At 37.3% G+C, this 24,943-nt stretch overlaps 1 protein-coding gene across 22 annotated transcripts in view; it reads right to left on the bottom strand.

Moving 5' to 3' along the window:
• Positions 1–24,943, bottom strand: part of CADPS2 (calcium dependent secretion activator 2) — a 281,050-nt gene that overhangs the window by 182,059 nt on the left and 74,048 nt on the right. For 21 of the 22 annotated variants that reach the window (XM_015627846.2, XM_033514317.1, XM_015627830.2 and 18 more), the window contains exon 3: positions 6,329–6,661. The exons of the other annotated variant lie outside the window; for it this stretch is intronic. In XM_015627846.2, the coding sequence (XP_015483332.1) occupies positions 6,329–6,661 (333 nt within the window). The remainder of the gene's footprint in view (positions 1–6,328; positions 6,662–24,943) is intronic. 22 annotated transcript variants of the gene reach the window in all.

Below are 24,943 nucleotides of genomic sequence, written 5' to 3'. Positions count from 1 at the left end.
GTCCTATAAGCATGTAACCAAGAGTGACATCTCAGAAAAAAAAAAAAAAAAAAAAAGAAGAAAAAGAAAATGTATCTACTGAAATATCTTCATATTAAAGTCCTATAAGCATGTAACCAAGAGTGACATCTCATGAATAAAATGCAACATCCAAAATCCTGTAGGAAATGACAATTAATTTCTTCACTGAAATATTTGATTTGAATTATTCTGTGTAAGAAAAAAAACAGTTGCAGATCTTTCTTCCCATTGAAGAGGGTAAAATCAGTCAGAAAGCAAACTATTTTTTGGGGGGAGGACAGCTTAGAGGAAGATATATTCTGGTATTTACAGGTGCTAGAAACTAAAAGCAGATGTGTGAATAAGCTTGAAGTGTGCTTATTTGAATTTTTCTGCTATAAAAGGCATGAAACACTTTTCAGGTTGACAGACACATAGGACAATTTTAAAGGACTGACCTGTTCTGTAAGGGAGGCCATCACCATTATCCCATGACAATGAGCAGAAACCTTCTAGACTAACATGTAGCATATAAAAATCCAGTCAACACTTGAATACTAATTATAACTCTACAGCCTCCCACAATCCCACAAAATCACTGCTTTTCTTCTATCTCTCATACTGCTACAGTCTTTTCTGCCCACTGAGAGGCATGACAGCTTCTACCCTCCTGCCCTGTCTGCAACCACTCTGCAGTGTCTGCAAAACTGTCTTTTATCTAAAGAGCAAAAAACCCCTGCCCCATGCTGGGGCAGTGCATCAGCTACCCAGCAGTGAACTCTCAGCAGGCAGGGCCTGAAAGCAGCAGATCTCCTGTGTAAAGCAGCTGATGAGAACGCGACTGTGGTGTGCGAATTTAGGTTTTTTAAATGGCAAAAGGAGTTTCTTGGGCCAGGTGAAAGGACATTTTGAGCTCTGTACATGTACAGCACCTGATGCACAGCAACGGACCTTGCCAATATTTTTCACAGGTTACTTGGTTTTATAAGGTATAATCGTGCATGAAGTAAGGAATGACAGTTATTGGTGATCATGGGGCTCAACAGAAGCCCTGGTCACATTATAGCATCTCACAGTCAGTGTCTTTTCTTGTGACTCAAAAACCTCAGATATACATATTTATGTGCTCTACAATATACAGTCCAAATCAATTTTTTTTCTTCCTGTGCCAAGTCTCAACTTAAAGAATTAACGAATGTTTAAATTTTGGTCTAAAAACTAAACAGAATCTTATTACTTGTTTAATAACTTCAAGAAGATTATCAACACTACACTGAAACTTTCTCTACAAAGATATTATTCTTTGTGCTTCATAAACTCACACTTGTCCTCATAAATTATATAGGGTATGGAAGTTTGTACAGAAAATATCCAGAAGCATGGGAAATTCTGTGATTTGTGAAATAACTGCATCATTTCTCATCATTTTACCAAGGAAAGGATCAGAACTAAAAACAAGCAAAAGTCACAAAGGCCTTGCTGCAAAGTAAATTGCCCTTAATCTGATTTATTTCCAAAACTGCATAATTAACTGGACTTCAGAAAAGTGCTGGGTGAAAGACTCCAGTTGTACTGAACACCACAAGCAGACTTCAGTCAGAAGAAATTCTTGACAGAAACTAGTCTTAGAATTAAAAATAAAAATATTTATTATGGAAGATACAATATAATCCATTGTTACCAATATTAGACACTTATACAGTTATATCTTGCAACAGCTAAAGATAATCAAGGATCAGACAGAATACAAGGATTTCAAGCAGATAGTTATATCTTGTAGCAAAGTACCTTCTAAAGCTGTTTCCAAAAGAATTAGTTTTTGGTTGATTTCCAAAACTGCCAAGTATAAAACACTTAAGAAATAATTCTTCTTAAAACCAGTTACATTATACTAAAAAATATTGCTTGTTAGAAAACAGAATGCAATTTGCATTCTTTCATTATGAAAAGTACTGTTCTCTCCTCTGGGAACTCAAGAAGGGGATTTAGATCAGTCAAAAAAGGCAACCCTATAAAGGCAATTTCAAAATAAAATAAACTTCTGTGTGGAGTTACAATTTACCTGCCAAAAAATATTCTGGTACTGATGAAGTGGTGTAATAAGAGTGTATGATCACAAACCAGTCTGAGTTTGATTTTCAGTCTGACTTACTGCAAAGTTACCTTCTATATCAGTGAATAATTAAAAAAAAAATGAAAGAAAAAGGATAAAAGTATCATGTTTGATCTCTGTAAATCATAGAAATTGAAACAGGCTGGCCAAGCTTTTCAAATGCAAGTCAAGGAGCTCATTAAGTCCCTGATAACTGGAAATAATTTCTTTATCATGTAACACAGCTTGAGGCAACACAATGTAAATAAAAATCAGGTGAAAGTCTTAACATTTACAAAATTGAATCTTTTAATCACAAAGAGATGTGGGTGGTTGACAGCAGCTGCTGGCTTTTCTCTGAATTGTGAAGTTGAAAACAAGATCACTGAAGTCTTCAGCATCCTAATGTGAACATCTTGTTAACGTTCACTACCTACGTACAAATTTAGGCACTTGGTGTATGTTAAGATTGTGAAAAAAAGTTATTTCTTCAAAGAAAAATGCAAGAAGTTCTTATAGCTATGTGGATTCTGTTTGACAGTGTCAGAGTGATGACTTAAGTTTTAGCTTTTATATTTTTGATATTCTGTGCTACCTAGTAGTGTAGTTTGGAGCTTCATATGAAGTGTTAGTGAGCTCTCTTCACAAGGTAGGCAGACAAAACAATTCCTTTTCTAGCTTGAGACCAAGGAAAATTGTTACAAGTTTCAGGCCCAAAAGCTTAAACAACAGTGGACTGGAGAGAGAAAACAAGAAAGATGGGACTTTATAACCTGAAGTAGTGATTGGACAATTAACCCCAACATGCAGATGGACCAAAACTTATAAAAATGTCAGACCTCATGACCAGTGGTCCATTTTGTGACCATTTTTGGGTCCATCCTGGGTGTAGCCTTGGCCAGGCTCTTGTACTGCCCAAGGTGTATCCTTTAAGGCCTTTCAATAAACACCTACTTTATTCTTAATTCTGTCTAGCCTCTGTTCTAGGTCAGCCTCTCAAGGCATCAAGACAGTTGATGTATTACTGTTCACTTTATTTCTGATTAGGTTTTTCTGCTGTTGAATGAACACTGGCTCTCACTGCTATCACACAAAGACAACCAGTATGGACCCGCAGGAACCCACACCCCGGCAGACCTGTCAACACCAATGGTTTAAGAGCTGAAAGGAATGCTCCATTTTGAACAGGCTGGGGAGCAGAAGCTGCTGAAAATAAAGAAGTTTCTAAATGCTGAAGAAGTCACAAGGAGGAGGCTGGCAGACAATACCTCCTACGGTTATACAGAGCACCCTTGTCTGCTTAGCAGCCCTGTAGGAGCAGGATAATTTACTCTTATCATCAACATTGTAAGACATTTTTCTGTTTCCTATTTCCAAAGTACTGAAAGGTATTAAAAAAAAAAAAATGGGGGGGGAAAGAAAGAACAGTTTTCTGCACAAATTATAACTGTACAGATTTTCTTTTAAGGGCAGCTCTTTGTCAGAGCTGGAAGATATACAGAATTTCATATATCTGATTCTCTTCTAGAAGCACAGGCTGGAAGCCAAACTAATCAAAACCTCTATCAAAAATACAATTTTAACATCTATTTGGACTTGGACTTATCTCACTGCTCCCAGACACTATTGATTATCATTATCTGCATGTCTCTAGTATTCTAAACAGCAGTAGCAAAGGGAAATGAAAGTGAGCATTTCCATACAAAGACAGATAGAGGCTTCTAGGGCAGAATGAAAACTGCTGGTGCTGACTGAAATAGGAGTCTAAATTCATCTCATCTTCTATTCACTGTCAATAGAAAGGAATAAGATACAGCCTAAACTAAAATATTATTAAAACTATAATGAGAAATAAGGGATTTTGCCAAAGGAATAAAGGTATTACATTATCAGAGACTGGTTGCTGTCTACACTGCACTTTTTGGCACGATTAGGTATAACTGTTGTCTTTTAATTTGCAACAGACTTCTCCTCATAACTTTGGTCTATTATGTGCTTGACTGGACCACAGCAACAGGATATGAAAATTGTTCTTGAAAGCAACTCTGTTGGAGTACATAATGAAAGTTTTTGCTTTAGCAAAGTAACCTCATCCTTGCCTCAGAAAACGAAAATCTGCAGACAGCTAGAACCCCAAACAAGGGTATAGCCTTGAAGCCTTTCCCTCTCCATTCTCTCCAGCTTGAAGTACATAGGTGCTCATGTATCTGCTCCTGAAGAGGTAGATTTTCATCACTTCCCATCCTCCAATACTTACATGAATCCGGGATAAACACTGTGCACTTCAGAGACCTGCACAGAGATTTTACAATTTCCAGTGCTCAAAAGCAGCAAGAGCAAGAGAAGTGACTTCTCTTAATCCCACTGAGTCATCTTTGCACACATCAGGGTGCTCAATCTTTCTCCCTTCTTACCCACAACAAGGTTATTTTCTTGTTAATTTGCAAGTAAAAGAAGAGAAAAGACGTGCTCACAATTCTACCATGTTAGATGAAAATCAGCCACTGGGATGTTTCAGTCTCCATGGATTATGGACCAAGAATTTAAGACGGGAAATTGTTGATATTTGCCAAACAGTTTTGGTCCATCAAATTTTATACAGATACAAACCAAAATAGATACAATAACCTAGTGGATGTATCATCAAAACCACTTCTAGACTAAGGGAACAATTTTCTTGTTTAATTGTTCAGAGTTCTACAGGTCACACCTGTTTCTATTCCTCTAGCCCAATGCAGTCTAACAGCAGATTTTGACCACCCACAGCAATGCATAAAGCAAGATTTAGCAATCACCAGACACCAGAGGAGAGAAGAATCCATATGGAATTTCTACTATAAGTAACAAGTTATCCACTTGGCAATAAATAGTTTTTTTCATGTTTTCAGATAATGGAACAGGTTTCCCAGAAGGTTTGCAGTCTGTCTCCACTCCATTCTTAGAAGTTTTAAGACCTGCCTGGTAAAGCCCTCAGTAACCTGGTGTGTCCTCACAGCTGACCCTGCTCTGAGCAGGAAGCTGGACTGAATGACCTCCTGAGGACTTATCCAAGCTGCCTCCCATGCCTCTATGTTCCATTGTACATAAAACCCTCCCAAAATTAAGCAGAATTATTCCCCCAGATTTCAATGCTTCTTCATCTTATTACCAACCCATGTATCCCAGAGGCTTAGTGATTTACATGAATGTGAATTTAGAGGCCAAAGGAAAAAAAGAGGGGACAAATGGGGGGGGGGAAAAAAAAAGGAATACTTTCTATTTCTTTTAATTCAAAACACTGCTCATAATTTGATGCAGCAGAAGTGTTACATACTGCAGATGTTTCCATCATGTAACAGATACATGATTTCATGTTACACTAACGCATATAATTTGTTCCTATATTAAGATGGCCCATAACTACAAACCACCCTTCTGCATAGTATATGAAAAACATTTTAGCTGTAATCTGGTTGACTATTTTATAGACAGTGTATGAAGCTGCGTGAGCTCAGTTTAAACGCTTCATCTGCGCTGCTTGGTTGTGAGACTTGCAAAAATACCTTCTTTTTTTCAGGTTTCTCCTCCTTATGTAACTGTTAATTTATACTTCTATCACTATGGACACTGGAAAATAAAATATTTTTACGTATCAACTATATTACTGATTAGCAAGAGATTATACACATAAATCTAAACATGACTGTTGAATGGACTGTCTTGGCCTCAGTAATTTACAGGAAAAATAATTTATCCAACAGAACAACAACGCAGAAATGTGAAAATTAGCTTTGTAGAGGATGCTTGAATTGAAGAGCATTTAGTTCTAACATGCTAACCTTCTAGACACTGGATGTCCAACAGGAGCCTGAATCACCTGTCATCTATTTATGGCAGAAAATTTCTTTCAAAGATTAAAACACAGGCTCAGAAATGTATGTGCATGCATATGCCATTTATCAGAGGGTATGCAAATGTCAGACCACGGCACATTCCTCAGAATCACTCAACCTGTGTGAGCTGTGACACTGTAAAAGGAGACCCCTGTAGCATATACCCTGCATATCCTTTATCCAAGTGCTCAGCCCCAATCAGATCATGCAAAGATTCCTTGCTGAGCCATCTCATCTCCTTGGCTGCAGAGATGTACCTAAAAATTGAGGGATTCTACACACAGGGGGGAAGCACTGGACCCTTCAGAGGAAGCTGACAGAGGGGAAATATTCTGGACACAAACCGAATGACACCAATACTTACTTGGCAGGCATTATAAATCAACTGGTGTTCCAATTTTTTGATCCCTAGAATCTGCTGAAACATTTCATAAAGCTGTTCCTTGCTCAGAATCAGCTCTGATACAGCACTTAAGGCCATTCTATTTGGCTGTTTGCACAAGTCCTCTTCTCCCCTGTATATGGCATCGTATTTGGCTAACCAAGAACTTAATACTGTCTCTTTGCTTAATCCATCAATTTCCGGCAAACTTCGGACTCTCTTTTCTATGTTTTTCTTAAAAACATCTCTAAAGTCACTTGCAGAACATCCTCCACTGTGGACCATTCTTGCAACCCGGTCACTCTTGAGAAATACCTTTTAAAGTAAAAGAAGAGAAAAGAAAAGAAACAGTTAGACATGGACACAAATACAAACCAATCCCTGTATAAGGGAATAAAACTAGTATTTTGCTTTTACATAAGAGGGCTTTATATGAAAGCTATACAAGCCAAGTTTGTTATGTTTTTCATAAAGAATAGGGTGATCACATTGAAACCAAGTTTCCACAATGAATAAGTACTTAAACTAAGTAGTTTTACAAGTATTTATGCATAAATTTACAATAGCTAGACTAGACAAATTTTGAATTAACAGCAGCAAATTCAGAATTTATCCACAATGGGACAGAAATCCAGGAGGAAAAAAACAAAACAAACCAATAAAACCCCAAAAAACTAAAGAAACAATCAAGATTAACAATCAAGAAGATCGAGTTGAAGATACAGAGCTCTTTCTACCACTGTAGATACAATACTGGAGACAATATTGGATTCTCCATGTAAAATCAAAGGCCAGTATAGAAAAGCCCCTCCCAAATACTCGTACTTTAAGATATGACAAGGCAAATTACAACAACTAACAATTAAATCAGCTCCAGCATTCTGTAAAAACTTTCCATTCTTCAAGAATGCTTGTTTTCATCTCTTCTTTTAGAAGGGCAAGGTTGATCTCTCCAGACACTGTATGTGGCCTGCACATAGCTCATTTATAGTACCAAGCCTCATGAAACTGTTTCTCTACAAGATGCAAACCACAAAAAGCTGACAGTGCAGCACTGTTGAGCAGGGATTCAAACTACATCATGCCACTGCAAGGATAACTCAGGGATAACCACCTGTCTTCTGCAGCAGAGGGAGATAATCAAGGCCCCCCACGCTGCATGGTTCAGCAGCTGGGAGCTGCTTGGGTGCCATACCAATATCCGAAACACAGCTGAAATGCAAGGAACAGATGAGAAACCACAAAGTTGAAACAGAACCATCATCTTTATGACTGCCTGCTCTCTTCAGTCAGACATATGAACTGGGAATTAAACGTGCATTTTCACACAGTCATTACAGTCACCAAGAACTGCGAAATCATATGTGATTTTGTGAATGGAGATGACTCCAGGTACTATTTCATGTTAGAAGATGGTTTACTTAATAACCAATTATTATAAAATAATAACCAATAACCAAGTATTATAAAACACTACTGTGCTTCACTTTCAAAATACAAAAAAGTGGAGTAGCAGAGGAGCTGAAAAGCTGAGCAGAGATGCAAGCAGATAAAGAGAAACTAATTCTAAAATTTTTAGTGCTTGTCAGTGCATGCTCTCTTGTAGCGTATTTTAAAATGTGGTTACTTATAAAATGAATTTTTCAACACATATCCTAACTGCTATTTTTCAGAAGAGCTGCAGATTAAACCTAGAAGTATTTGTCCAAAGAGATTATTTAAAAAAACCCCATCACCAATATATGCTAATCACATTATGCTCTTTCTGTACCATGATACATTCCCTTCTATGTAAACATAATGTCTAAGGTTAAATTCTTACCCATAATGGGACCTGATATAGTTACTGTCAATTAATGCTTATATTAATTTCTTCAGGCTACACAAACATTGAATCTCATTTCAAAACAACTAATAGTCGAAATTCCATTCAGCAATAAAACTTATCAACACAAAGAGGTACAAGGATATAACAGAAGTTAAAACTCTGGTTGTTTTAACAGTCTGCAATTACAAATGATTCATTCCTCTAACAGCTTCAGTGGTAAAAAAGATGACTTCAAACAGCTACTTTGTACTGTTCATAAACAATACTTAATCTTCCATCATATTAGCCTGCATACCCAACAAGAAAAAGCAAATGCAGAAGACAGTGAGAAATTAAGAATCTTTATAGACACTCCCCACCCCACCTGAAATCTCATATTCATACAAGCTTACACAACCCGATGTCTTGCTAATATAACTGGCCAGCCTTGTAAAAAAACAAAAACAAAAAACCAAAAAAAAAAAAAAACCTAAAAAAACCCCAACTCCAAACCTGAAAAATACACACTGAAAGAACATAAGCATATCATTCACCTTTCATTACCTTCTTCCAGTCTTATTATTCCAAAAGATTAATCCTGAACGAAAGGGCTGTAAAGCTGCTAGCACTTTCCTTGATCTATGAGCCATACTAATTCAAAATTTATTTGTGATTCTGAAGTTGATTTTCCAGGAGACTTTTTCCCAGGGAAGAGCCATTCCATTTTTTAACCACTTAACCAGGGAAGGGAAGCACTATTGTAACACTTGGTGCACATAATATTCACAAAATAATGGCACATTCATGTTAGATGTCAAAGCAATAGGTAAGTGCAAAAACAAAATACAACCTGCATGTGTCCCTGACTCTAAAATTTTCCCTTCTGATGTGTTTTGGGTCACAAACTGTATTTTTATTATATTTTAAAACAATTATTCCAAAGTAATTATTTTTCAAGATACAGTGGATATATAAGGAAAGGGCTTAATATATAAACCCAAGGTGTGAATAAGAATATGGAACACATGGTTTGTTCTGCTAGAGTCCACTGGACCTAAAGCTTTTACTGTACTACTCTTATTTGAGTGGAAATTGAACATTTTTTCTCCTGAGGGGGGGAAAAAAAAAGTAACATCATCTTTAAAATTAACTGCTTGCATTTAAGATAATTAAAAAGCAGTAATAGCATTTTAACAAAACTGTTTCATATGCAAGATGTTGTTTGCAACAGAAAACCATAAGAGAATAGAAATTATATTAGGAATGTATCAAATGTGCCACAAATTTAAAACACTAAGATGCATTTAAAATCTATTAAGTCTCATTAATCCTGCTCCTGAAAGACATATGGTACACTCCACGCTGAATGTAAAATTCTTTGCTTCAGTTAGACTTCTTGAGATTCATCTGCTTGTTTTCAGAGCTTTGAACGATTATACAAACAGCAAAATCATCCCCATGAGGAAAAATATTTTTATTGATATTTATCTTTAAAGCAAAATACTAATTAAGTACATTCACTAAATCTCTGGTTCATACTGCTTCATTCCTGATCATCAATTGATCATTAGACTTCGTTCTAATTAAATAATCATTCAAAAACTTACTATGTTAAAATGTTACTCAAGTCTCCCAACACTAGGGGGGAATTGGAGAGGAAAAATATTAAGAGGTTTGAGTGTAAAGTATAAAATACCAGAACAAGTTATTGTGGGCACAAAGAAATCTAATTCTGCATGGACCTAGATTTGGCAGATCAGCCATGATCTTTTGGAAATCCACACATTATTCAGAAATATTTTCACAGGACTTTAATGAAGTATTTCCTGCTACTTACCAACATTTTCCAGACTTCCTCAAAGACATCTGGGATTGATGCTGTTGTCAGTCAGCATCTGAACTTCCAGTATCATTACCAGTTTATTGAATCCACAAATCAACATCAACTGTCTGTTTTACTCACTGCTAACAAATTATCAAACACTAAAAAGGAATGCTCTATTAACAAATAAAGTGCATTCTGAAGAAAACAGAGAGTTCAAATAAAGGTTTCAATGAGCCACATATATCCCCTTGGAGAAACTTTTTCAACTCATGTTAATATTTTTGGACTGAACCACACCTTCAGTTTCTGATGGATAAAGCTCACCTCATTCAAAGGTGCGATAACATGTTAATTACAATCTAATTGTAATCCAATTGTAATCTACTGAAGCACCGTTTAAATTCACTTTTTTCCCAATCATTACATATACACAATTTCAACTACTGCAAATGCTAGTAAAAAGGCTTAATTCAAAACAGTCTTTAGCACTAGATAATTACATTAAAAGTATGTTTTTGTTTAAAGATGAAAAATCATTATTTAGCAGTGCCTACAACTTAAAAAAAGTTCAAAATATTATGGAAAGAACTGATTTTCATTTCAAGAACATACCCCTTAAATATTTTTTCTATTTATTGGACATAATATCAAATTTAACTAATTATATAATTAGGCAAAAAAAACCCCCATGATTATCTTATTCTCTATTGTAAAGCTCAGGAAAAAGAAAATTCAAGCAAATGCAGTATGACAGGGGGACAAGAAAGATTCCTTAACCTCTGAAAACTTCTTGCTCATCTGGCCTGTGTACACTTTCTAGTAGTGCGAAAGCACCAATATTCTCCTCCTCTTTAAGCAATGCAGCACTTGGAGCTTCATTTGCCATTTGCCACAGGAGCCACTAGAAATTTTTCTTCATTTTTGATGGTCGCTTCTGTTCCTGTAGCTTTGAGGAGATCACATCTACACTTTAGACATGTCCCACATCTTAACAGTCAGGGCTCAACACATCATCTTTTATGGAAAATACGGTGGCAGCTCAAAATGCATACTGTGTCTCTGGGACAGCACACTTCTAGACATACCAGACACCATCTGAATCAGCTTATTACCTTTCTTACACTACGTATTTCAAGCTGCATAACAGCTTTTCACTTCTGTAGCATTCAGGCATTCTGGATGCAAACCCTTGGGCTCCATGCACATTCCAGCACAGTAATGGGTGCATGACGGGTGCACTCAGCCCCATGACCAAACTAACAGCAGTTTGGTACAGGCTCCAAGAGAGGTCATGGCCTGGGCCACAGCTTGGCCAAGAACTCCTCTAGTTCCCATGTGTTCTCTGAAAACCCACAGAGGAGCAGAGTGACACAAGAGAGCACTGGTGCATATGCCCTTGGAACACTGATCAAGTGATTCACACATGAATAGCAGGTGGCTTTTCCAAGACACGTTTATCAAGGAACAAAAAAGGCGGTGGGTACAAGAAATCTCATGCATACCTCTCCCACTGCATATAATTTCACTAAAAGCCAACCACTGTGTTCCATATATATGGCAGGTGAAGTGAGTGTTCTTTGAGCTCAAAGCCCAGCTAAACAGCCTGGCTGCATAGCAGTGATCTTCCCTCGAGCCTCTCAAGGCTGAGACCCTTTACAATGGCACATCTTTGGTAAGTGACCAATACTGTGTGTAAACTTTTAGTGTGATAACTTTGACTTGTTCCTTGGTAGCTTTACTTATGCCTTTGTAGTTTTGAATCACTGTTCAAACTGTGCTGCAGAGGAACAGAGTGAACATTGACACTGAACCTTGTTAAACAGCACTTTCACAACACCATATTAACAATGCTTTTGCTAATACCTTTCACAAGGCTTCTTTAAGAAATCTAAATCACCCATTCATGACAAAGTGGAATAAAACCCACAGCCATTGCACAGAGGGCCTCTAAATAATAGGTCACCCAAGAATTCTGATATCTTCCCCCTTCTATTACTATGATTACTTGTATGCCATTCTGAATTACGCATGAAACAATTCTTTCTTCCAGACCATGAAGCAAAGCTGTAACAGGAATCTCTGCACTGATGCAGACCATAGGAGATGCTTCATTACCTACACTTGAGCATTCATAAGTGATTGCATCAACTGCTCCAGCTGATGCTGTGCATTATTTCACCTGTACCTGATGTCCTTCTAATTAGGATTATGCAGGTCTCTGTTGGCCTCCTGAAGCTTGCTAAGGAGCTGCAAGAGCTACAGTGTGGCCATTGGGCTAGACCCACCAATCCAAGCACATTCTTTAATGATGACATTCTTCTAAAGACTCCACCAGAGGCTGACAGAATTGTAAATGTATTTCTGCACAAGGGCCAAACATTGCCCTCCTACAGCAGCACAATGACTGATGAACCAGAGAGTTAACTACTTAGATCTCCAGTGTGTTTATTTAGGACTGCAACTGATGCTTGGGGCATCCTTAAAACAAGCTAATGTTAAAACAGAACCTTTTCATATAACTTAGAAAAAAGGCTGTCATGTAAGGCCTAAAGATATTTTTCTCTGGAGACTTTTTTCAGAAGTACCCTATCACCCAGACACAGACACACAGCTACGGAGAGCAACATTTTGTTCTTACGGATGTGTTCTTGTCTTAAAGAAATTTCCTTCTCCTTTAAGCTTACCAGAAGCAAAGCTGGAACTATATTAATGGCAACTATGTCATATCAGAAATTGTCAATTAAAAAACAAAAATGAAGAGAAGTACCTCTTTTGATAAAGACTGAACAAGGGCAAAAAGAACTTTGATGGAAGTCCAAGGAATATTCAAGTCTTTGAAAGCTTTTCAGGTTTCTGATATACTTTTCTGATGTGTTCTGTACTCAAGCTCCTGCTGTGCTTTGTGCAATTACCAGAACTCTTGCGTTTATGACACACAGAATAATTTTTCCGAAAAAGACAGCAATTTTCAGGGCTAAATTTAGCTCTAAAATTTCTGCAAAAGACAATGATTTTCTTCCTGCAAACAAAAAGGAATTGAAATAAGTTTCTTATTTAAAAATTGGATGTGACATACATCACCATGTTGTGCTAGAAGCATTACCTGAGGCAAAACAAAGCCTAAGAAGTTTACTGTGCAATATTAAATAGCCCCTATGCAGTTACTGCAGCAGCTCTTTAAAGCCTCTCTTACCTCAGCTCATTAGCAACACTTGTCACTGTCAGGGGATCTCACCAACTTAAAGTCCTTCTTGTTCCACAGGAATAAAAAGTATTCCCATTTCAATCATTAATGTGAGCAATGTTCTCTGGGACCAGCTCTCACACCCCCCCAGAAGTTCTACTCTAGACTGAAACCACACAATGCATCACACCAAGAGCTGGGGATAGTTTGATGAGAGAGCAAGAACTTCTGACAGTTTGGAGAAGCTTCCACAACGATGCATTTTAAGAACAAAGGTTTATTCCTTGTAGCAATTCACATGTATCATGCCCAGTGCTGTCTGCTGCTATATTTTGGTGCTGCAGAAAAAACATTCTTTCAGATATGATGCTCTCACTGCACTTACAACAATCATGAAAGAAAGAAGAAAAAACAACCACACCAAAAATTATTGATATTGTTAAGTTAATATAAGTTGATATTCAGATTAGTTCAACTAAGCACATTACAAGAACAAGATAATTTTTGATCCAAAATAGTTAATGTAGTAGCATCATACATCCAAGAGTAATATCAATTATTTTTATGCTCCTTGAATAAAATTACTGCATTGGCTACTGAAATAGCATTTATATTTAAGAAGACATTAATAGTTATCAATGTATTTTAATAGCTACTTCAAATAACTCTTGGCTGCTGAACATGAGTGGAAATTGAGCTAGCTAATGAGATTTGCTCAGTATTTTGAAATCAGAAGCTCTTTTCACATTTTTAGGAAAAAAAATAAATTAGGCATTGCTTGCAGGTCTTCTTCCTCCATTGTTCTCTTTCATACTCTAGAAATATCCTCCAGGCACTATTTTGATTTTTTTTACAATGAAATGATCAGATTTAAAGGATCTTATTTTTTAATCTATGTAAGTCTTCAGAACCTCACCTTCAGGTAAAAGCAAAAGGTACTGATATTTTAAGAAATCACACTTATAAACTCTGATTACTCTATTTCAGAATTTCCATCATTATTTTGTTAATGAAAGGTTACTTCTCTTAGAAATATAATACACTGTAGAGTTTTCCCTAATTTTGAGGGGGGGAGAAATCTGAAATAAAAAAAATCTTTTAATTTTTGGCTAACAGTGAGGTCATGGTTTTTCATTCATTTTTAAAACCTCTTTAAAGCAGCACATTACATTAAGGTGAAAAAAAAAATTAAATAAATCATCATCATCCAAAGAGGTATAATTTTTTTTTTTCTTTTTTTTTAATCTACTACCCTTCCTGAGCACACTAAGCTATGATTTCTTCTTATTAGGATTAATGGTTCAGAAACCATCACAAGTTGAAATCGACAGGTGATTTACTTTGCTTTCTTCAGCTCTTTTGGGCACTACAGCTGCACACTGGACATTTACCACCGCTTAGCAATCAGCTATCTGTAAAAAAAAACAAAACCACCAAAACTCAAACTCTTGAAAATTAAAATGTGTGCTACTGCTCCAGGGGTACATGCTTGTAAGCATACTACACACCACTGTGCACTGGGATTTGTTCATTGCCAGCTTTTTCAAAATGCACAAGCAATTGCCAATGTCTACCCAAATTGCTGTTCCTGATGGCAACACATTTCACAGAGTCGTGTGCTGCAAGGTTCGTGCCTTGGGCATAAGAACAAACAGAGGTATAGTGACAATCACCATAAAAAATCCACAAAACTCTTTCACCCAGAAGCAGTGTTTTCTCCTGGATTCATTTATTAAAGTTAACCAGCTACCCTTTTGAAACAAGCATATTTATCCTCCTTTCACAGCTGACAACAGTAACAATAGTTTCTGCACCCTAGTGAGACACAATATATAGATTGTTGCCTCCATGAGCACGGCCGTGGATTACTTCTGCTATGCCTCCCCTTGGAACAGGCACTGCAATCTTCACTCTAACAGTACAATTTCCCCTTTAACCAAGCCCCATTGCTCTGGCATGTTGAGGGACTTTGTGGATTATGGTAGTGGCCCTCAGGTGGTAGCAGGATTCCGTAGAAGTTATTCTCAAAATATCACCTGGATGTATTCCCTCCTGAGGGACTTTGCTCACACGGGCAATGAACGCTCACATAATTTTAGATCTCTGCAGGCTGATCCACAGCCAATATTTAACTCTAGCAGCCACAAAGGTGCAAATCTTCCCCAAAGATGATGTCTGAGAACATTCATGCTGGACCCTGCATGAGGGTAATTACAAGGAAACAATTACCAAAATGACTTCTCATCTTCCAGTTGACTATGCCAGAGAGAAATTAGCTAATAAACAGGTTAAAAACCAGCAGAAATAAATCTCCTTATTTAAAAATGTTGTGGTGCTTGGTTTGTTGAAACAAGAAGCAGCCAGCTGTTAAAAGAAATCTTTATGATTCTTTGTCCAGTAATGGTATGGGAAATCTGATGTTCTGCTTGGGAAAAAAACACTATTCTTTCTGCATATTGCTTTTCTCCTGGCTAGGATAGTGTACGAATGCTGTAGGCAAGGCCATGAGGTCTGAAATCACACCTAGATGGTCAACCCATCATTCCTGTTTCACTGTGAAAATAATGCATGCATCACTGGATGCTGAGCAGCTTCCATACAGGCCTAGGCTTTTCTATCCATTCACTCTCTCCTGATAAAAAAGCTGTATTATCCCTGTAGATGTTTCTCAAGACATTTAGAAATAGGAGAAAGAAGAGAACACACACAGTGGATCCAGAATAAATCATGAAGTTCAATAGTTCCACAGTAGAAATGTAGGTTTCTATGAAATGCAGGTACTTCAGCTGCCAAGGGAAGATGTCAATTAGCATCACAGCAAGAAAAATCCAACTCCATGCTAGACATGAGATGTTGTCACTTTCTTTTTAATGTATTGACTGATACAGACCATAAGCACAGTGTTCATATTGAGCAACACACAACTCCAAAGGGAGGGAGAAGAGTTTTATGCTTTGATGAACAGATTTATTTACTTGCAAGTTGAATGCAGGGATTGTCTTGTCACCAAGCCAGGTAAGTCACCAGCAACCTATTCTGCTGTTTTTCAAACTTATTCAAGAACTGGCAATTAAAGCAGACATGGAACTGCTTCAGCACGGAAGTACAAAGCAGAGGTTTTCCTTGACCGTGTAAGGAATTTCTTTCTCCACTGTGTAGGGTTTCAACATGCTCACTCTCCTTGATTATATCCACCACCATCTACTTGACAAAGAAGTTATTTGCAAAGCCTCTTTTTACCAAAGTGCATTTTCTTGATTAGTAAAGTGAAATTTAATGAAAGCATTAAGAGCTGATCAGCACATTGCTTCCAGAGTTTCTTTCCTCTTTAGAAGAGAGGTAACAGCTTGCTCTCCAGTATGCTGGTTTTCCCTGACCAGAACTCCTCCCTTTGGTGTCCACTGGAAAGTTCCAGGTTATGAGAATTTCAAAGAGTCTATTTTAGATAGTGTAAGACTGAAAAAGGATGTTAAATTGAATGTATAACGCAGCATGCCTTGGTGATGTGAGTGTAAAAAGGCTTACTCCCACCTCACAATTGGTCCCTATTTTCCAGAAAATTCCACAGGAAAGGTGTCCAACCCTGACTATGAGGGAAGAAGATGAAGAACAACAAAAGCTTACAAAAACAATAAAGCAGAAAGAAGAAAACAAAGATTGAAAAAAAGAAGACTTGAAAAAGGAAACATATTTACACAGAAATAATGAGTAGCAAACAGTCATGTTAAAAAGGATTAGGGAAAAAACATTTACTTAGCATATTTATCTATTTCACAATCAACAGATGATACCTAGTTTATGCAGAACTACCTCTGGTACTTGAGGAAAACACACACCTGCTTAAAACTCATATTTTTATTTGCCTTGCTAAAAACCTCCTCAGTTCTCTGACTTTTTGATGTTTACTCAGTTCTGTACAACAAGAAGCCCCAGCACTTTATCTCTTATGATAGTGCTACCTCTTAGGATAAGATGTTACTAAATATAAAATCCAATTTCTTGCATTAACTGTGAGAAAAATTGAAGTAAATGGGCAAGTACAATAAAGAAGGGAAAATAGTCCTTCACCTCTCTAAATTTTTTCTGGAGTCACTTGTGTTGTAGTTTTTATTCCTCTTGACTGAAAGTGGAAGTTATGTAAGTGACAGTTTTCATCATTGGTATTGCACTGGGTTCATTTTGTCAGAGATGAAAAGCACCGGTTATTTCACTTCCCTATTACCATTAATGTACTGCTGCATTAACCATTTCCACCTGAGTATAGATTAATAGATTTTAGTTCAAATGAGCATACTACTGTATCTCTATTTTTCAAGTACCAGGCACTCTATAGTCAGACCAGGCCTGCTGAGATCCTTTCAGTCCTATTGCCCACCACCACCCTAAACATTTTCATGCAAAGGAGGACACTCTTTCAGAACATATATTATTTTCCTGATCAATGCCACTTTTTCATTTCCAGCTTATGTAATCTGGTGCTGCAGCTGAATGCTCAAAAAGGACATGAGCAAAGAGAAACTGGGCTGAAGCCACCTGAACTGTTGTCGCATAGCATTTTCTTTTTTCTGTTTTAGCAACTGAAAAAGTGCCAGAAAATTGACACTGTACTAATTAGCTTTAGTGGCTTATTTTTTGGGGGGAGCAGGAATGGCACTGTTGGGTGGGGAGAAAGGTTAAAGCACTGACTTCACCCTGTGGCCTAAGGAAACCAGAAAACAACTAGCACATCGTAAATACTGCAAAGCCTTGGTAGTCACTGGAAAAGAAGGACAAAAGTAGACCCTCTTAAGCCTTTGAAGGCTGATTGATTATGCCCTGCCTATCAACATGGCACCTTTCCTACTGTGATCCCTATGATTTAGGGTAACAGACATATGGGAATACGCAGACACTTTCCATCTAAGAAGAAACTGTGAAGGGTGACATCATTTTAACAGTATTCTTGAGAATTAGATGTATTGTGCAGAAGTGGCAAAACAAAAGATCTATGAGAAAGAACCACAGCTTTGCACTTTGCACCCCAAAGCCAAATAGAAAAGGCTGCTTGCACCTACCACCTCCTGCATGACCCAATAGCTGCTAGGGCAGATCACCACAACTGTTTTAAAAATAATTCTGTCATTACTAAAATACAGGAAATAAGAACAAATAGGCTGAACAGGAGAAAAGAAGGCTATAACTACCACAGGTATCTAGAACTGCTTGACTGTAGTCAAGTAACTAAAGAGATGCAAACTAGATTAAAAGAGTAGAAACTGTCCTACAACCCATGTTTAGCTATGCAATTCACCTGTTTTAGACACCTTTCCCTATGCTGAGCAAGGATACACTGCTCCAGAGGACAACCCAGAGCTCCTAATGCAGGCTCTGCTTTGAAGCACTCCCTAGAGGAACCTCTCTTGCCACAATGAGGACAGAGAAGCTTGCAAAGATTCATTGTCCAGACTGCTCTACAAAACATCCCAAGGCAAGTGGTGCAAATGCCTTCCAGAAGTTCTAAACAGTCACAGACTTCAAATAGTTTGGAGAGAATCAGGATGGAACAATGCAGTTGAGTTTAAATACAAGCTGATATGATAGATAATACTAGTTTTGTGGTGGGAATGTATTTGGTGTTAAACTGCTCCTTGCTTCTCTCAAAAGACAATCTGTACTTCAAAGTGGTTCTGTATTAAGAGGAAGATAAGAACAATGGAATGTAAGTGCATATGCAGGCAGGGAAAATGCATCATGAAAATGGGAGTGCTTGGGGAATTGTTTGCTATGTCTTTGCACTTAGAATGCATTATTATTTGTGTGGACATTTCTCAACAGCAACACCATCTCATCACTCATTAGAATGCATTTCTATTCCAGAAAGTTATAAAAGGATAGTCAGGGCTGGCAGACACTAAACCACTGGCATGTAAGACTTAGCTGCTAACTGTAGTCTTACAAATATTTTTTATTCCAATACAACTTTCTCAAAAAAACCAGCCTTTATTATAAAAACATTCCCTCTCTCCCTCTTTATTAAGTGTAATCTTTGTGTGTCAAAAAACAACAATACATTTTCCTTGATTAATTTTTCCCAAGGGCGATCAATTCATAGTGTCGGCAGGAAAAGTTATAATACACAGAAAAAGCTTCAAAATGCATTCTAAATCTTAAATCCTTCCTTAGATTTAATAATCACCCTGCTGGCTGCACTTCAGACAGCAATGCTTCAATGGGAAGATTAATGAAGAATTGGTCTGCAGTTTAATCCCTCTAGATTTTAGCATGCAGAATGCAAACTTGTAAAAGTTGGACTATTTTTATGCATTCCAATTATATGTCAAGGTCCAGATAGTTTTAATGGTAACTTTGAGGCTCCTTAGTCATAGTTTGCTCTCTCTTTAGAGTACTTCATTTTAAAGAAAATATTAATTCATTACACTTCAACATTCTCTAGACCATTTTAAAGATTTCCTTTCAAGACATCTCAAGTTAGAAACACCTTCAACTTCTTATTTATTTGTTTTATACAATCACCAACTATTTTGCCTTGCTAGTAGTATTCTATTGCAAAGATTTAACTTTATTTTATTTTGCATTCTAAACTTAACTTAGGACACAGAAAGTGAACAGTAAGTTCTTCTCTACAGCCACACCAGCCAGCAATTGCCTCTGCCTCTTACAGGAACAACTGCTGCCTGTCAAGCTCCCGCTGCCCCTAACCTCCATGTAACCTCCATACTGCTCAGTTAATGCCTGAAGTTATTTACCAAATATTATTATAGAAATTACCAAAAGAATGGTAAGGTGAGGTAAGAAAATTTGCACCCAGGCTGGGATGATGGGGAAGACATTGTCCATATGCCTTTATCATCCTCCCTCAGCATTTCCACAGCCATGCCTTTCCTTTCCTGGGCCTCCAGAGGGAGGTGCTGATAATAGCAGAACAACCTATCAAACTTCGTTTGCAATTAATGGAGAAGTCTGAAATTATTACAGTCAGAGGAACCTCTTGCCTAGAGATAACTCTGGTTGTGTACCAAGGGACAAAACCTAGTTATCTCTCCAGGGTAATTCAAGATCCTACAGAATTTTGTTGGACAGTTACATATAGAAGTAGGAAAAAGATATATCTTCGCAGAGCTCTTATAATTGAGGGCCCCTCCCAAAAAAACCCCCAAGGTCCTGAACTTTTTTGCTTCACAGCCCCCAGCAACAAGTACAGTGTGGAGAACTGAGGATGGAAAAGAAAAAGAACAATACCATTATGTTGAAAAGTTCTCCTTCTCCAGTTTGTGCCCAGTCTGGTTTCAAATTCACCCTAAAAAGACTTCACCTCTTTCTCTTTCCTCTAATTATAGGCACCAGTTTTAATAAACTAGAAAGGTACAAGATTGTATGTTTACTTTTTAGCTTTGTCTCTTAATTGACAGTCGCACCTATATTCCAAAATGTTTTCAAGCTAAGCCAGTCAAGAGCTTTGGCAAGAAATGCAAATAGTTTACAAGTCAAATGCAATAAACAAACAAACATTACCCTCCTGCTGTAAAAGCAGCTCTATTTACACCAAAATAAAGCTTAAGTTATTTGGTTATTATGACTAGCCTATTAGTCAACATCATAATGCATTTTTAATGCCCAGAAAGAAGACACACATCTCTGGTCACCCATAAGGTTAAATCCTGAACACTGCAAAGCCAAAGTCTGATTGCAAATTCTTCTTGTTTTAGTCTTTCTACCATTATTCCACTCAATTTCTAGTCATAATTCCACTAATGCATAAGATTTTTCAATTTAATTACAGCTTCTTTTATACTATTCTCAAAACATATTTCCCACTTTCTTATCTAAGAAGCAAACTTACACTGATCTAAGTAGTTTTTGTAAAAAAAGTAACTCAATTTTGCATCAGGCTATTTGGAAACATTTGCACTATTCATCTGCCAACTTCTGAAACACATTACTCATACGAAGAGCCTTCTGTCATCTTCTAACACAGATTTTCTAATTTGATGGTCCGAAGAGCCCAGAATAATCCCTAAAGGTTTTTTTATTTTAATCATAAATTTTATGACAGCCAGAAACAACCTCTTTATCATGGTCACTTCCACAAATGATTGTACCTTTCAAAACACTTATTATTACTGACAGGTTAATTTACTGTAGAATTTGCATATTTATCATGATCACTATTTAAAAACTGAAAAAAAAAAATCAGTTACAATAGAAGTAAGCTTGTACTTTGAATTTGTATTGCGGTGTCAATTCAGAATCATAAAACATGAAAAAGAAAAAGCTAGAGAATTTGAACACGTAAGGGGTAAAGATTAAGAAAAGGAAAAAAACTGTAACAAGAAACACACTATTGGAAGGTAAGTCTAATACTTGCTGCAGTCACAACGTCAGTATGCAATGTCTGCCCAACAGACAAAAAAAGTGAACTCTATTTTCAAGTCAAGGAGAAATGAGGTTTTTTTACAAGACTGTCAAATTTGAACTACAAAACCTGGCACACTGGAGCAAAGCTGTGCAGCAGCTCTTCCACATCCCAAAGCACGTGCTCACGGAGCAGCCACAGCTAGGAAGATGCACACATGGAAGCTACAGCAAATACGAGAACGTTGCCTTGGCATTACCTGGAGCTGCCCTCACTCTTGCCCAGCACATCCAATTGGTTTTGGCAGGCACTTCTTCACATGCTGACAGAGCCAAGCTCAACATCTCAAGTTATTACATGTTTTGGCTGGTTGCATTTGTAATCTGTCTGCATTAAGTTATACCAAAAACTTTGGAGCTTCCAGGCACAGAGCAAGGTTCAGCTTAGCTGTGCAATCCAGAAGCAACCAGACTGCAATATCATTAAGTAAGAAACTGGCAGTGGAGCCATCATACACACAATTCATAAACACATTGTCAAAAAGCAGGAAAACTTCACTGTCATACACAAGCTTTGATCTTTTGGATGCAAAGAACAACAAAGAACGCCAAACTAAGAAGGCACTTCTAGATTTAAAATAGCCCTAAATTAAAACTTAAAAAAGGCAGTTATGTCTCAATGCCAGCAACAGAAACAGATTTACACTGAAATATGACCAGATTTTAGCTTTCTTTCAAGTAAAGGTTCATGCTAGCTTGCAATATTTCTCAGTACTTAATTAAAAACAAGATGCTAGCTTTTCAACCCCAAATCTTCCTCTTTATAGCCTGTAAGACTGGGAACACTCCCTGCTGGAATATTCTAGCAGGATATCCTAGGAGATAACCAAGAAGATACATCTTCCACTCATCCAAGGTCTCCCCTGACTCTGTGTGCAGCAGCCACTGAAACATAGCCCAGGCCCCCTTTCTCATGGCTACCCAGACATACTCAGAACTAACAACAAACTGAGCAAAGGCATTAAACCAGGTGCAGTTTTCTTCATCAAAAGAACCCTCCATGCATGGTTTTCTTCATAAAAAACACTGTTTATGAACAGCACCCATTTTTGAACATTATGCCCATTGACTTAAGGGGTAAGGAAAACACAATGTGAGGAAAAAAAGGCAGTTTTGTTACATGTTGTCATATATGGTATGGTTCCACCCCAAAAGTAACTTAGGAATTTGCTAGCATTTTCTGGATATTATGCTACACTTCATTTAGTGGTTTTTGGTTGGTTGGTTTCAGTTTTAGAGTAAACCTGAGGCTGGGCTTCCAGTCTGCAGCTTTATTTAGAGAACAAAAAACTGAAGGATTGTATACAGCTTCAAAATAATCCATAATACCACAGAGACTTTATATAAATGCTACATAAGCAATATGAATTTATGACTCAACACAGTCATAGAGATCAATGTTATCAACCTAAAACCCAATGGAACTGTTACTGACTTCCTCATCTTTTTAGATAACATCTTCTGATATTTCAGTTGGGATCAGACAAAATAATTTAGTTTTTCTCATTTTATCTAGTTGAGAACTCTAGGAACAGTGTCAGAAAAAAGTGACATTTTCTAATTTGTGCAAGTAAGAAAAGAAATGTACCACAGATTGTGGTTGTGTACCCAGCCACAGAGAGGTGGCTTCTCTCCTGACTTCCCCTATTTTACTCCTGCAGGTGTTTAACTGGGTGCACTTCACTTTGTGTTTTTATGCAACAGTTATGAGCCACACACTACATGAAGAAAATACTACTGAAGTTTCTTCAAATGTCACAACAGAATCATGATTATCCATATCTAAAAGTGAAGAAGTATGGAAAAGGCTTGGAGGGGAGCATCATCTTTTATTAAAAAAGAAAATTGCTATCTGTGGATAAAGTTTTAATCTGCTACAGAATGCTGGAAAAGAGGTGCAGAAGCATTGTCCAATTATTTTCCATACTACCATTAAAGTTCTTTCACTGATGAAATTTGAATTATTGTATGTGCATGGAGTTACACTCCATCACTTAAATAATGACATCTAACAAGGCAAATAATACTATAATTCAATTTCCCCTGCAAATTATTAAAGTGCTAGGAAAAAGTAGTAATCTTGAGCAAAAATGCTTATGACAATCTGAGACTGGCAGCCACCAAGAGGCAGCCAATACCTCTTGCCCAAGTTCCTCATCAAGTGTTCAGTGGCTATCTGGCAGCTGACTCAAATCTGCTTTTTATCTCAATTCCATGACTCAGTCATATAAATCGAGGAGCTGATCCAGCTGAAAATTAACAAGAAATGTATAATTGAAACCACCTGCTCTATCTCTCTATGAGCTGACAAACCTGCCTCACAGCTTGGCTATGGACTGGGTACAGTGAGATGGGGGAGAGAAATCTTCCCAACGGCAGTTTTCACTAAGGTCACCTTAAATTAATTCTCAAACCACTATATTTGAAAGCATTTACATAGACATCCTAAAAAACATTTACTCTTTGCATTTATTTAAACCGTCAAAAGTACTTGTGGCATACAGACATCAGAAGCAAGGAGCTGGGAAAACTCAGGAGCAGACCTCAGAAGAATCCTGCAGCTCTGATGGTAGGAATTTACCACACAGCGGAAATTCCAGGCCTAGGTGCCTCCACATGCTAAAAGCATTGTACCAGAAGGTTTGGCATAACATTACAGGGTCCACAGATGTCTAAAGATATACAAGAGGGATGCTATCTAAAGATCTTATTCCTCTTCAGAGCTCCACTGTCAAGCATCAAGCTGGCTGACCTAACCTGACTCACAGGAGAGAAATAGAAATGGTCAAATAATTTAACTGAGATACAGGCAAGAAGCCACTTCCTTCACAATGTGAGGTGATGGAGGTTGGAAGAATGAAAATTCTATCTCCTGTTTTCTAAAGAGCCAGTTCTCCATCAATGAGGAGACTGATTTTCCTCAGGTCAAGGAGCCTTCTCCATCTTCCTAATACAGCTGAGACATGGATTAATGATAATGATTAATGATATTACAACATTCACCTGGGAGGAAGCAGTGTTTATTCTTAGTTCCTCTCTTAGGCCCAGTAAGCTGTTTTAGCCAGCAACAAATTAATTTAAAATACATCAACACAAGCATGAACAAATCACTGGAGAGATTTGAGAAGCCTCAAAGAAGATAAAATGCCAATAGAGAAGACAGAAAAATAGATAAATGCTCTGGAGAAGCTATTGCTGTTGTAGTTCCTGAAGTCAGAAACTTCTTACAAGCTTAACTGGATCTTGTTTACATCTTTATAAAACAAATATTTAATCTTCTGGGCAAGGAATATGACTCAGTTACCATATGTGAAGTCTGATAAGGGAAACCTAGCTTATATTTAACTAATATATCAAGGCTGGAGTTAT

Source organism: Parus major, chromosome 1A (assembly GCF_001522545.3).
Source record: "Parus major isolate Abel chromosome 1A, Parus_major1.1, whole genome shotgun sequence".
Lineage (NCBI taxonomy): Eukaryota > Metazoa > Chordata > Aves > Passeriformes > Paridae > Parus > Parus major.
The sequence above is the reverse complement of the archived record's forward strand: the minus strand, read 5'-3'. Positions and strand labels throughout refer to the sequence as shown.